The sequence below is a fragment of the Sinohyriopsis cumingii genome, chromosome 8, assembly GCF_028554795.1.
Source record: "Sinohyriopsis cumingii isolate HCF-2022 chromosome 8, ASM2855479v2, whole genome shotgun sequence".
Classification (NCBI taxonomy): Eukaryota; Metazoa; Mollusca; class Bivalvia; order Unionida; family Unionidae; genus Sinohyriopsis; species Sinohyriopsis cumingii.
The window spans coordinates 86,749,104-86,764,383 of record NC_142968.1 but is presented as its reverse complement, the minus strand read 5'-3'; the positions used below and the strand labels follow the sequence as shown (position 1 = coordinate 86,764,383).

Sequence of the window (15,280 nt, the reverse complement as noted above, 5' to 3'; positions counted from 1 at the left end):
AAACGTTGCGACTCAAAAACCGTGTGGGGGATGTTTTCCTTCACGTCCGCGCTTTGACTTTAAGAACCGGGTTGTTTCCAGTCTAACCATCCATTGTCGACTCATCCTCCTAAGAAGATGTGCTCCAAACTAGCTAAACTCAACGAAGCCTACGTGAATTTGCATAGGGTCAGACACAGTCTGATACCGAAGCCAGAAGAAATAGAGAATGTGAGAATGTTAAAAATCACTGAAGACCTGATAGAAGAGCTCTTCAGAGAAGAAATGAACAGGGAAAAAGAAGAATGGACAGAGAAGTACAGACTTCAGAGACATCAGCAACAACAACAACAAGAGCAGCAGCAGCAACCTGAAGCTGACAGAGGCTTTGTCGATTGTCGTATCGACACCAAAGAGTTCTTCTTCTCTTTCCGAAGAAGCAGACCTATCGCCAGAAAGTCTATCCTCAGAGGACATCGCATTCTTAGAAACTAAAAAGAATGCCATAGCAAACAAAAAAACAGCCCTTTTCAGGGCTACCCAATACTCTAGAAAAGAAATAACAATCGATTTGCCAATGTGTGTGGGTAGAGTAGTGTGAAAATAAACACTAACTCTTTTTTAAAAAATGTGAGGGTATGTGTTTGTGTGTTTGTGTTTGTAAGTGCTTAAGTAAGTTGGTATGAATAGTAGATTAAAATCATGTTTTTTTTGGTGTTTGAGGTGTATATTTGGAGTTAGATTGGATTGCTTTGCGTATGTGGATAGTCTAATGAAGTGATTTATAAAAAATTTTAAAATAGTGATGGGTAGCATAAAAAAGTGAGTGAGTGTTTCTTTTAGGTCCGCGCGTTGTTGTTTTTGGTCATGATGTAGGTAACATCAATTTTATGTTTTTAGGGGATGTTTTCGTTCACGTCCGCGCATTCACTATAAATTGAAACTCGTTCGGCAGTCTAGCTACCCTTGTTGATTGATCAACACCAAAAATGAACACGAGACTGTCTAAACTGTTGGAACTTCATGTGCATCTGGAATATGCCAGGCGCCTGTTGAATGAACTGGCCGCGGAAGCCATTGTGGAGGAGGGAAGGATAAGAGAGGAGGAGGAAAGAAGAAAAAAAGAAGAGGAGGAGAGAAGATATAAAGAAGAAGAAGAAGAGGAAAGAAGATACAAAGAGGAGGAGAGAAGAAACAAAGAAGAGGAGGAGGAGAAGGAAAAGAAGAGAAGAAGAATAAATTTCAGAATCCCAGAGAGCGAAAATTGGGATTCTGAAGCGACATATCCTGCCTCTGCTCTCTCCCCCAAAAAAGTAAAAAGTAACTGGGGGATAAGATGTGTATGTGGCGCCAGGCCTGGAAGGTACCACCATTAACCAGGTGTCCATGAAGTTCCAAAAAACAGCCCTTTTCAGGGCTACCCAATACTCTAGAAAAGAAATAACCATCAATTTGCCAATGTGTAGGTAGAGTAGTGTGAATATAAACACTAACTCTTTTCTAAGATAGTGTGAGGGTATGTGTTTGTGTGTTGGTGCTTGTAAGAGCTAAGGTATGTTTGTGTGAATAGTAGATTATGGGTTTCTTTATTGTTTCTTAGCGTATGTGGAGAGTATAGTTTGGGTTTTGTAACCGCTCACGTACGATTGTGTGGATAGTAGATTATGGATTTGTTTATTGTTTCTTAGCGTATGTGTTTGTGTATTTGTGTTTGTGTGTTTGTGTTTGTGTGTTTGTGTTTGTACCCGCTCATTGAGTCATCCACCCTTGTGTCTTCCATGATGTTTAGGACGGACATGCTCATGTATGTCAGGTCCAAGTGGACTGTTGTTGATAGGACAGATACTAGTCAATGGATGAGGAGAGTTTACATAGAAAGACAAGGATGTCTCAAGAGGGTACTTGTGTATGGACCGGTAGTTAGAAGGAGTTTAAGAAGAAGAAGAAGAAGATGTGACAGATGCCATCTATGTTAATATTAATATTAACATAAACCCAAAGACCCTTTTCAGGGCCAGCCATATTTCTCGAAAAGAGATAGCCTTTCCATTGCCTACCCCTTTTCTAAATTTAAATTTAAATTTAAATTTAAAAAAAAATTTTTTTTAAAAAAAATAAAAAAAATCCCATATTCAATTCCCCTTGTCCCTAGACAAACCCAAACTCTATTCCCATGTTAATTTCCCTTGTCCCTAGACAGACCCAAACTCTATGTTAAATTCCCATTGTCCCTAGAGTGACCCACGATTTTTCTCCATGTTAAATTTCCATTGTCCCTAGAGTGTCCCAGGGGTCTTTTTAATGCTAAGTCCCATTGTCCCTAGGGTATCCCACTTAACTACTTTTGTCACTTTAATTATCAACATGCAATTTACATGCTAAAACGTAGACATGACGTGTACTATAGGAACGAATCGAATATCACAAAAGAGAAAACTCTCAGTAACTCCTGAAAAGTGATTTATGCTTTGCATATCACATGGGTAATAAAATGAACTAAGTGTAGCCTCTATGAAAATCGCTACATTTAAATCCAATAACAAATTCATCTGGAGGAAAATTATATTACACAAAAATATTCTTACATAAATATTTGCATCCACAACAAAAGGTCAGCACATAAAATATACATACTGATTTGCAAAATGAATTAAGAGAAAGTCGAAGCCTTTCACACCGGTATGTATGTAACTCCATACCTTAAGATTATTTATAAATCTTTCATTGTAGACGCAGGCCCGAACATTGTGCTGTGACGTACAAGATCGCATGGCTTGAATGCTTTGTACGACATCTATATGGAAAGTTATCGCTGTATCTCCGTAATTGCCATGTAGATAGTGACTGTAAAGTCTGTAAAATGTCACAGAAGCACATTAGAAGATGCTACCGTAGTTACTTTGTATTAATTAAGTCGTCCAAAATGTAAGACTTGACTTTAAAATTATCTGCCAAATATGAAAAACCCACAAGGAATAACCTGAAAATTAATATCAAACAACACAGAAAGCAATATGTAGTAGATTTAAGAAATCTAGCCTACACTATCAATAATATCATGAAGATCGTGCAAGTTGTTACAAGACCATTACAAATAATAAACACTGTTTATGTTTCAAAGATAAGGTCAAAAACGTAACAATGGTTTTAATTAGCAACAATTCACCTCTCTATTGGATTTCTGAGTATCAATATGAGTTTCACATCCGGGTTGACATGGTGGATCAAATCAGGCGCTAATACATCCGGTTCGTCAGCTAAATAATTGTTTTGCGGAATGTATCTCCACATGGTATGGTCCCAAAAATCCATAGGATCACCATGACCTGAATGTAAAAGAAGTATGAAGGGTATATTTGCCACACATACATCGGTAAGAAATGATTGTGTAAGCGATATGTAGGTCTCTCACATTCCCTCTATCGCTCTCTCGTTTTACAATATGGTTGCTTCCGGTAACTTTTTGCCATGTACCTCTTATTTCAATAGACAGAAAATAGATTAACTTTTATTAAAGGGTCTCAGTTTTGCCCATTAAACATTCTTTAAATATCAAACTATATTATCAACTGAAATAGGTTATAAATTAGTAGGATGTGATGGTTATAGTTTGTCTAATCTTGCGGTGACTCCAGAATCAAACTCTTTCTACCGTTATAAAGATCCATTGATTGGCCACGTTCAGGAGACGTTGATATGTATAATCTTTGATGTTTGAGATTGCTGAATGCTTTAACATTCTCAGTCACAGTGAGAATTCAATTCAACAGAGTTTTGGTTCATGTGGAGGAAATTAAGCAGCAGGGAGGGCGAACAGCCTTTAATTGATTCACTCTTTTTTCTTCAAATAAAGGCTTCCAAAAAAAATCGTTGGGAAAATACCGTATTACCAAAAATAAGGCTTCCTTGAGGATTATATATATTAGTCACATATAAGAATATACCGTGAATAATCTCGAAGGCGAACCCTCCCTGCTGCTATTCATAGGTTAAAATATTTTTTCAAGGCCGATTTGTAAAATATATTATCATCATAAATTAAAATTATTAATATATCAATAACAAATGGATGTTGGAGAAGCACATTCTGTCAAATTAGCACGAGAGCGACTAGAAGCAATAAAGAAATATCTTCCAATGAGAGATTCTGTTAGACAAAAAATAAATTCACGAGTGGAAGTACTGGAAGATTTACCAGAATCATCTGAATTGCTATTTAAACCCATCAGGACGACCACTGAAAGAGTTATATTGGGAGATATTAAAGATCCCGATGAGAGAAAAAGGGTATCCTTCCAGTATTAGAACAAACCGCAGCGCAGGCTGAAAAGCTGCGTTGAGGACTAAAAAAGTAAAGGGAATTTTACGATCCAGGGCCAGGGTTGATGCAAACGAAAAATTTGAACCTTTCGCTATTGATCACATAAAATCAACTACAGACATAAATAATTTAGCTTGATTTGCAGCTAGGAGTTATCATGAACGAGATAAATATTTAAAACCAGCATATGCTGGTGAATATGTCGCTCCTGTTAATTGGAACAAATGGATATATCTTATTTATTATGGTGAAAAATACGCTAGAGAGAATGATCCCAGATACATTTTATTTAAAAATGCAATAGATAAGCAATCTTATTTGATGCAGGAACGACATATTACCTCACAACCTTCTCCACTATCTTCTCCACAACCTTCTCCACGACCTTCTCCACGACCTTTTCCACTACCTTCTCTACGACCTTACACACAACATCCTCCTCCACGACGACAACTATTAATGAGACCCGATTTGATATTTACCAGTAAGGCTCTTAAGGATTTTGAAGATAAGATTAAATTAACTAATATTGCTGCGTGTGATTATGATGATAAAGGTGGATATCTATTATCGAAACATATTGATAAAAGAAACCCCGATAACTGGGTTCCTGCAGTATAATTTGCTTCTAAGAGAGAAAATATTGATTTCGAAGATCCAGAGTTTAAAAAATTTGAAAATCATATGAACGCAGTAAGAGGACGTTATCAACAACAATTATCAGAGGAAGAATTTTCTGATGATGCACCTGGCGCTGTAGGTAGTGGTTTAGGAAATAATTCTATTTGTCCTGATAATATCATCAATGATGTATCACGATTAGAAGTTCTTATTGGAGGAAAACGAGCTGGAAATAACTCATCGGAAATAATTAATGAGGCAACTCATATCTGCAGAAGACTATTTCAAGGCGGTATCGTAAATATTGGTGTTTACCGAAATCTCATTGATGAAATTGTTGATGATTACAGTGACTAGTTGTTGAATAAACAAATAATTAAATAAAATGATCGTACACAAAAAAACATCGTAAACCTATACCTGTTCGAGTAATAAACTCGCGGTTACCGATGTACAGAATCACTTACGGAAATGGATTCGGTGATGATGTTAAAGGTTTTATCTCGAGGATAGCTCCTAAAGCAGGACCTATCGCAAAACAATTATCAATGAAAGCGATGGATTTTATTCGTGATAAAGCCACTGCTGCTATTGGTAGTGTTGCTAGTAAAGCGTTTAATACCATCAAAGACAGAATAGAAAATGTAATACGCCGAAAAAAGCAACCGGTAAAATCACCTAGCACTAAGGTGGTTCCGGTCAAATTGCCTAGCACCTCTGTGATGCCTAGTGATGTTAGTAAGGTAATAAATGATGCAGCAAATCAAAAATTAACGGAGTTGATAAATCAAGGAACCGAACAAATAAATACGAATCTGATATCGGGAAGTGGTCTTTATTTTAGAAGATAACCAATGTATAATAAAATGCTTAAACGAGAGTCCGACCCAGCTTTCAGCATGGATGAACCGGTAGGTAAAGATGAATCAGTACGCGATTATCAACATTATTCATATGATGCGGTAGACCCAAATCAAGAGGGACGAATCGAACTACGAGTTCATGATACGAGCAGATATTTTCTACCCTGTGCAGCATTTATTGAAGTCTGTGTGAAATTATGAGAACAGATGATATCGTATATGCAGATGATGCTAGAGTTGGTTTTGTTAATAATGGTGTTATGGCATTATTTAAAGGTGCTATATACATGATTGATGGAAAAGAAATTGAGTCGATTCATAATGATGTTGATGTTGCTACAACGATTATAAGCCTAGCGAGGTATTCAGATGATTTTACTAGATCAGCTGGTCCGACTATGATATTTTACAAGGATAATTCTAACTTTCCTGATCACAGACCATATGATATGAGACGACCAAGAAACCATGCTGATGACGGTGATGCTGATATAAAACAAGTAGTTATGGGTGCTAATCCTGATTTTAATTTAGGATTTGCTACGCGTAAAAATATGTTAAAGGTAATCGTAATAGATTCTCATGTGCGATTCCATTAAATCACATATTTGGATTCTATAGAACTGTCAGAAAGGTCATTTTTGGAGCTAAACACACAATTGTTCTTTATCGAAAAGGTAACAGTAATGATGCTATCTGGAGACCTATAGGTATGGAAGGTAAAGTAGTATTATCTAAACTTACATTATGGATGCCAGTGATGACTCCATCAATAGTTGAAGAACAGAAGCTACTTTCTTTCATGGATCAAGGTGGTAAATCGATAATGTCATGGCTAACAACAATTACTGATAGTACTAATTCTAACATAGATAGTACCTTTACTTGGCACATATCATCACAGCAAGGTGTTTCTGCACCAAGACATATCTTTATTGCTTTTCGAAATGTTAATCGATATAATAGTCAAACACATAGTTCAATGATATTTGACAAACTCGGCTTTACCGAGGTATCACTGAGAATAAATGGACATCAAGAACCATCTGAGGAGATATCATTAGATTTTGAAACTAATTCAGTAGCACGTGCATATTATCGTTTAATGGGTTTATGGGACGAGATCAAAATGTTGATACTGGTTTACAAATATCACAATTAGATTTTGCGACATATTATCCGATCTATTATTTTTCATTAGAACATATTGATTTAGTAAAACAGTCCGTCGTTGATATACATTTCAAAGCTAAAATACATGCTGAGGGTGTTAATTTTAAAGCGATTGCTGTTATACTCAGCGATAGAGCTATGCTTTTCGAAGGTATTGGTGGACGAATGAGAGTAATTGATAATCCAGTGGTAAATATGTGAGATTAATTTAAATCAATCGCTTTATTATAAAATGCCATACGATCATGTTAGTGTGACTCTGATTCCCGTCAATCAAAAACAAGAAAATTCTGTGGAGCAAAAATAACATTAAAATATAATTAAATTTCCAGCGGTGATCCAAATAAATTATCGCTAACAAGAACCCAGCAAAAAAATTTAATAAAGCGAAATCGGCAAATACTGGAATTCAAATTGATCTTTCCCCAAGCGCCATCAAAGATATGATTAAAGTAGGTTTTTTTCCACTTCTCGGTTTATTGCCAGCGCTGGTTGCAAAAATAGCTGCTGCTGCTCCAGTAATAGCAAATGCAGCTGCATTAGGTGCTGCTGGATACGCCGGTAGCAAAATAGCAGAAAAAATAACAGGAGGAACATACAAAAGAAAGGGACGCGGCCTAAGACTACCAGGAACTCCGCCATCGTGGTACGGACGCGGCCTAAGACTACCAGGAACCCCAGCATCATGGTACCCAAAGCGCCGTTGAGTGTTTTACCTATGTCAAATCTTGATTTAATTGATGCAGCTAAAAAATTAAAAATAAAGTTCTTTAGAGGTGTTTTCATGCGAAATCAGTTACCAAAACAACCTAATCATAATGAAACCGGTATTATAAATCTCGATAATAGTGATGGTCCAGGAACCCACTGGGTTGCTTACGCGATTAATACACGTGAAATTATTTACTTTGACTCGTATGGATTAGCACCACCATGGGAGCTTCTAAATTATGCACGACAATCAAACGCTCCAGTTTGGTATTCGACGTTACCTACACAAACACTAACCGATCCTCCGATATGTGGCAGTGCAGTAATTAATGTTCTTGATGAATTATCAAAATCAAATAAACCGTATCATAAAGTCGTTCACGAATACACCGCTCATAAATTAAATCAATCACTGATAAATAATGGTTGATATTTACGGAAGATCCCTGTCATCGAATGAAAGGAAAAAACCTTACGTGGATTTATCAAAGTATGCAACAAAGGATGAAATTAACAATCTTTTAGCGCTATCAGGAATAGATCCAGATGAGGTTGTTATTTTTCAGGATCAACACGGAATATTAAAAACGAGTAATATCAAATTGATTCATAGAATTCGACGGACCGAGTATAATAATCACGTGAATTAGTTCACAAATCTCCAAGAAAATTTTAGAAAAACCGATGAAACTATCAGAAAAACCGATGAAACTGCTACTGAAACTATTAGAAAAATTGATGAAATTAACACAAAACTTGCTGATATCAAGGCCAACATTGACCTGTTTGAAGGAGTTAGAGTATTAATTTCTGGAATTATCGAAAAAACTGGTTTTATTAAGATTCCACCAGGAATAACCTCGTCACAGGTCAATAATGTCGTATATACGACATCAAGTGGATCATCAACATGGACACCAGAAAATAATACCATCAAATACACCGCAGTGACCACTGGCGTACACAGATTATATGTTTTTAGTCCTGTGAGATTCAGAATAATTACTGCAGAATATAACTGGCGACATCCCAGTGATAGGTTTCTCGGATTTTTGACTGTTTTATTAAATAAGGGAATTGAAGAAACGTTCACGCTAGAAACTGATAAGACAACAACACCAACATCATTCTGGTGGTGTATAGAATTCATAGCTGAATCACCTCAATTATTTACTAAATAAAATAAAATAATGAACTCCTCAGTCAGTGGTACATCTCAATACAGATACAATCAAGCGCGTGAATGGCAGGCATCGCTGAAAAATATCATCGACGTATACACGGGAAAAATAAAAAAATATCGACGACGATTAGTTATCATTGACGTAATTGTTTATTCAGTATCTGCAGCTGTTGCTGAAACCGGTATAATATTATCCGCGGTAACAATGATGGCACCGATAGCCGTAACAATTTGTATTTCAGCGGCAACAACGGTTGCAGGTGTCCTTAATATCATTGCAAAAAAAATATGTTCTTGTACGAATGAAAAACTATCCGATTATATAATTCGATTCCACACCGCGACGGTTGTGTATTCAAAATTATCCTCGTTTTTATCGGAGAGCCTAAATGATGGAATTATATCTGATTTCGAGTTTTCATCAATGATTAAAATTTTTAATCAAGCTGATATTAAAGCTACAAATATTAATAATGTCGGAATTACTTCAACAGATCGCAACAAACACACTTCCGCACAAAACCACGATGATCTCGGTAAGTTCGACTAAGCCAGAATTTAGTGTTAATTTTCCGACTGCAATTTCCGTAGATGAGATCGCGCTATCACAATTACAAGTATATCACAGTTGGCCAAATATCAGATCAAAATCATTTGGTGGATTACTATCAAATAATTCATTTGTTTTTGCTAATAAAAATAAACCCGACGGTACTCCTGATTGGATCGTTGTTGGAATAACAACCGGTAGTTATCAAATTGAAGAAATCAATGATGAGTTATTATGCAGAATAAAAAATATAACCGGAGAAGAACCTAAAATAAAAATATCCGCTCACCAACCAACGCTGTCTTCGATCATTGAGATAGAATCACCTAATTATGCCGTGGATATTTATCAGAGTTCAATAAGAACCGTCCTAGGATGGCCTGAAATTCAACCACCAGCACCACCGATACCGCCAGAGCCTAAAAAATATGATTATAACACAGACAAACAATCATATGATAATATTCATCCACGTTACATACTAAATTTAATTAGTATGAAAAAAAACTTCAAGTAATAGATTTCAATTCAGAAAAAAGATGATATGATGTGGACTTTTTATGGCAAGGAAGTTCAAACAGGATCAAGGACAGGAACAAGAAAAGGTACATTTGCTGAAGTAAGTAGGATTATTGAATATTTTGTTATTATCAATCAAGAACATAAACAACATCTTCAGCTGCTACGACAGTATTTTCAGGAGTGTATTTTTAATGTATCAGATTCATATAACGAGATTATCAAACACGTAGAAATATTAAATCAGCTTGCATCCGACATGGAATATTTTAACAAGCGATTAATTTAGGCAATAATTGACGAAGAAGAAACAGACAGTAAACAACATTTTTTAACTGCGTATTCGTTGACAGAGACGTCACTGCCAAATTATAAATTTTCCGGATATAACGCACCCGAATTAAGAAAATCCGTAAATGATGTCATTGATGAGTTATTTCTCGAAATGCTAGCCGCGTGGAGAAAATCACTGCCGCCACCAGCTATACTTAGACACAATAATGATCCATTGGGAAGCGGACGACATATTTCACCAGAAATAGTAAATATAACGACTGTAGTCGCAGTTAATCTTGGTTGTGACGTTGTCGAAGGTAGGTATAGCACTGACACGGCAATATCAAATCAAGCTCAGCAGGGATTTATTCTTTATTTATTTTCACCAAAAGAACCTCCTGGATATTTATTTATACAGGAACCAATCTATCCGATTTATCTGCGATGTCATAATCGTCTATTATCAAGAATGAATTTCAGATTAACAGATCAGTCTGGGAATTTACTTGATCTAAGAAACGAAACATTAAGTATCAATTTACTTGTAAAATCGTGAAAATCTCCAAACTCTAGTCGTAAAAAAACCCAACAAAAATAGATAAAAATCTATAAAAACTAACAAAATATCATTTTTTAAATTCTCATTATCTAATATTTTCCTTAATTGCCTCACACGAGTATTAATTATCTACTTTGCTTCGTATTCGTTAGATAATTCTGATCTAATTTTTCAATTGCTCCAGACAAATTTCCAAACTCCTTTATGGGTGTTTCATCTATGGCAGCTAATGACTGATACATCGCAGACTGGATCTTGTTTTTATAAATCTGTATTCGGCTGGTAGAATATATCTTCCTTCGTGTTTATTCTGTGCTAGTATTTCAAAATCAGAAATGATTTTTCAGTAATTAATTCATCAGATATTTTTATTCCACGAATTTTTAATATTTCAATAGCGTCAATTACATCGTTGATATTTTCGTCATTCATAATATACTGAATATCATTTATTTAAAAGTAATTTTAATCTAATATCAGAGGAATATGAGAAAATGAAATACAACTTCCAAACTTGTATGAAAACGATGATCTGGTTATTTTATCTGCAACTTTTCGCACTGAATCGGAGTGAATACCAAACTATTTACCAGCAGCCGACATCGACTTAAATATCATTTCTTCATCAGTCTCCATTATTACCGATTTAACAGCTTTGGCACTTTTATCATGACAGCCGGTATTTCCTCGTATGTTATTCTCACTCGGTGTAACCGCTTTAAGGTTTGATATGGAATTATTTAATTTATTTCCATCAACGTGATGAATTACAAGGACGTTTTTGATTAATCCAAAGAAACATTCATAAACGAAACGGTGATTGAGATAATCTTTCTTTCCGGCTCTGAAATGATGATAACCAGCATTATCAAAATTACCAACTGTTTTTTTATTTGCAGTTTCTAATCACAACGCTGCAAGATGCTTTGCTGTTTTCAATGATTGGATGCTTAATGAATACTTCGCTCATTATAGGAATAATATTTGTTTAAATTATAACTTGCCTGAAAACTTATTTACATAATCCTCTTCGCGCTTGATAATTATGTCATTGTCATTATTATTTTTTGTCATAGTGTCTTTTAAGTTCTCTGTAACGTTTTCCACCGCAGTCTGCACATAATCGTGTTTTTCCTCTAATTCCAGCACCACACCGTATACAATGAGTTGGCCCTGAACAACCTCGACGAATACATTGTAAATGTTGCCAGCAGAATTCACCTCTGCATGATTTGTTACAATAATCTAACAAACCAACCATTAGCCATTTGCACTGATTCATTATTATATTAGATATTTGTCTAAAATATAACATGAATATTTGATCTCGATGATGCCGAACACGATCTAACTGAAGTGAATAAAACCAAGAAAGAGTTCTATGATGATGGAGCATCCCATGTATGGTCAACGTGGGAAATTATGCATTCCATTGATAATGCGACGAATGATGTACGAGCGAAAAAAAAATAGTCGATTATGTTGGCAGTAATCATCGTGATAAGAAATTTATCTTTGGAATAAAATTTATCGCACAAATGATTGACAACGATGTATGGATTATTCGTGATAAACGTGATCCTGTAGTTGGCGGAAAAAACTGTTATTATGTCTGGTGATTCTAGATCTGGTCTATTAACTGGAATTGATCAACCATATTATATGCGATCATATCCTGTAACAGCAGTTGTTTATGGAATTTATCAGCTAAATAATAAATCCGATGTTAGGAATCTTGCTCCGATGAAACTTTCTTCGTCAGGAATAAATTGTGTAGCTGAGTGAGTAATGGAACATTTAAAAAATACAAAACGTGGATCAGGTTTAACAGATTTATGACTTAAAAATAATCACATGGGCTGAATCAGTTGCTGAAGGCGCATCAATAAATGATGTTGCTGAATTATCAAGTAAGTTAAAATTCCCCATGTTAGTGAAAACATTATCGGGAGAAATTTTATATGAATCAGTAAATAAATCGAAGGGAGCACCAATTATAATCATTGATCACAATTCCCACGCTCGGACATCTGCGGTAACAATATTTCCGCGAGATTGTGATGTTAAATAGTATCCACAAAATTCTGATGTGTTTGATTTTATTCACAAAATAAGTAAATCCGATCCTGTGTCTGTACGCTTATTTAAAAGCTCTGAAGACGAGTACGATCAATTTGTAAGACCTAATGGTGATTTATATCGAATAGAATCATTACATAATGAGATGAAGAAACTCGCGGAGAAATATTCAATAAATTCTGAACAATTACTAGTTAACTGTTTTACTTTTCCATCTGTTGCTGCTCACGCTGCTAGAGAAAAACATCTCTGTAAACCAACAAGAAAAGAGTTTCTCAAAGACGTCCAACAAAGTTGTATGAAATACGGACATGGTGGTTTATGGAATACTAAATATAATTACATCGATATGATATCCGTTGATATTTTCGCGTGTTATCCAGGAAGTTTTTAGGATTAGGGGAGTGCGCTAAATACTTTGAAATATTCGGACATCCTACAAGTGAAATGACATGAGTATCAATTAATGGTCCGTTGCCAGATTTTCCATTGACGGGATTCGCTCGTGTAGTATCATTTGAATTTGCTAAGAATCTTCATAAAATCTGTTATGTTTGGTTTGGTAGACATTTCTCAGAACGACGTTGGGTTCATATAGCGCTGCTGAGATACATGATTGATTCTGCGACATTAACGTCGTTGATAGTCAGTGAAGTGATTATATCGTATAAAAAACACACATCAGTCTGGTTACCAACCGAACATGATGAAAAAACAGCAAAAGATTTCGGTAGAAAAATAATTGGTAAATTTACTCAAGGTGGAGCATATGATCACAAGCGGCATCATTCACGATTAATCATGGATGATGCTGAATTAGATTTTATAATTGCTGATACCGCTGCGAGAAATATATTTTGTAATCGAGAAAATATTTATTTATCTGATGGAAATAAATTAGGTACAGTTGTTAGTTACATTGATGGAGAATCTCCTCAATAATCTCATTTAAGATCTTCAATGTTGGCTTATGTTTCTATAAATTTACTATCGATGATAAATAAATTTCCCTATGACGCAGTTAGAGTAGCTACTGATTCGTTTAATATCGATAAAAAACATTCAGCGCTGTTAGAAAGTGTAGTAAGTGATGGTTCATGTGGTTCATGGAGATCTAAAAACGAAAATATACTCGATTATTGTGGATCAGCTGATGTTGAAACTAAGAATAATTATTATCACGATGAAATATCAGAAATTTCGCTAGAACCATCCGTGTATGATCCAGTATCTAGATATAAAACAGTTTACCTGAACCGGCCAGGACTTGCTCGAGAAATGAAACAACGAGGAGTTAATTCGTGTACTTATTATAGTTTTTTTTCAAATATAGCGGTGGTACATGGACATCTTCTAGAATGGGAGAAAAATATATCAATAAAGTTATTATTTGGGATGAAATATGTACTGTGTCGTTAGAGGTATTAAAAACGTTTCTTGATTGGTTATTGTTGAAAAATGCAGCTATAATTATGTGCGGTGATCATGGTCAACCGTGTCTTATTGACGGAGCATCTCCACATGATTGGTTAAAGAATTTTGTTTATTACTACGAAGAAGTTGATACCGATTATAGATCACTTGAATTAAGTGAATTAAAAAAATTGATTCGATTACAACCAAATAAAATTCAGTGTGAAGTTATGCGTGGAATAATTTCAGAAACATCCATGAAGGACTTTTTATCTGCGTGGAAACCAAATGATTGGATAGTTGCGAGTAGAAAAATAGAGACACACTTTAGCGGGAACTATTTCAATTACAACGAGAGAAATTTCCAATGTTGCCGGTGCCGTTGTGTTATCGACCAGCTGATACGCGACGGCAAAATATTGACGTTGATGTGCCTGGACAAGGAAAAAAGAATTTAGTGTTGAATGATATTGTTACAGTTGATATTAATTTCATTTAAGAAGCATGAAATATGGATAAATCTCCGTGGACACTTGGATATGCAATGACAATTCATTCATCTCAGGGATTGACTATTTCTGATATAGTTGTTTGGATCGTTGATGATCGCTTAGAATGGTCGAATTTAGTTTATTTAGCAGTATCTAGGGTTAGGAAAATATCTCAGTTAAGACGAATTATCCTAGACAAGTTGATAATCAACGATGAACTTAATGACGATATAATAAGAAAAAAATTATCCAGCTACAAACGATTTGATAAAAATAATAATTACGAATTTGACCTAGATGTTGAGTTTATTATGTCGTTGAAACAACAGCTGAATAATCATTGTTCAGGTTGTAATTGTATAATGTTATGGAGATATCAAAAAAAAGAAAATATGATTCAAGACAATTCACCGTGGATAGAAAAAATAACCATCTTGGCCATGCACGAGGAAATGTCACGTTGGCGTGTTTGGAGTGTAATCGACGTGTTGAGTGATTTAGGTGGTAATTGAGTATCAGCAGGAACTACTTGTAGTTTTTCA

General features: G+C 35.2%; 1 protein-coding gene across 1 annotated transcript in view; it reads right to left on the bottom strand.

Annotated features, from left to right (window-relative positions):
• The window catches only part of LOC149794071 (carbohydrate sulfotransferase 15-like), a 44,188-nt gene that overhangs the window by 11,422 nt on the left and 17,486 nt on the right, over nt 1–15,280 (bottom strand). The window contains exons 6-7 of the mRNA XM_089968018.1: nt 3,146–3,305; nt 2,679–2,832 (exon numbers count right to left, since the gene is read on the bottom strand). Coding sequence (XP_089824144.1) covers nt 2,679–2,832; nt 3,146–3,305 — 314 coding nt within the window. The remainder of the gene's footprint in view (nt 1–2,678; nt 2,833–3,145; nt 3,306–15,280) is intronic.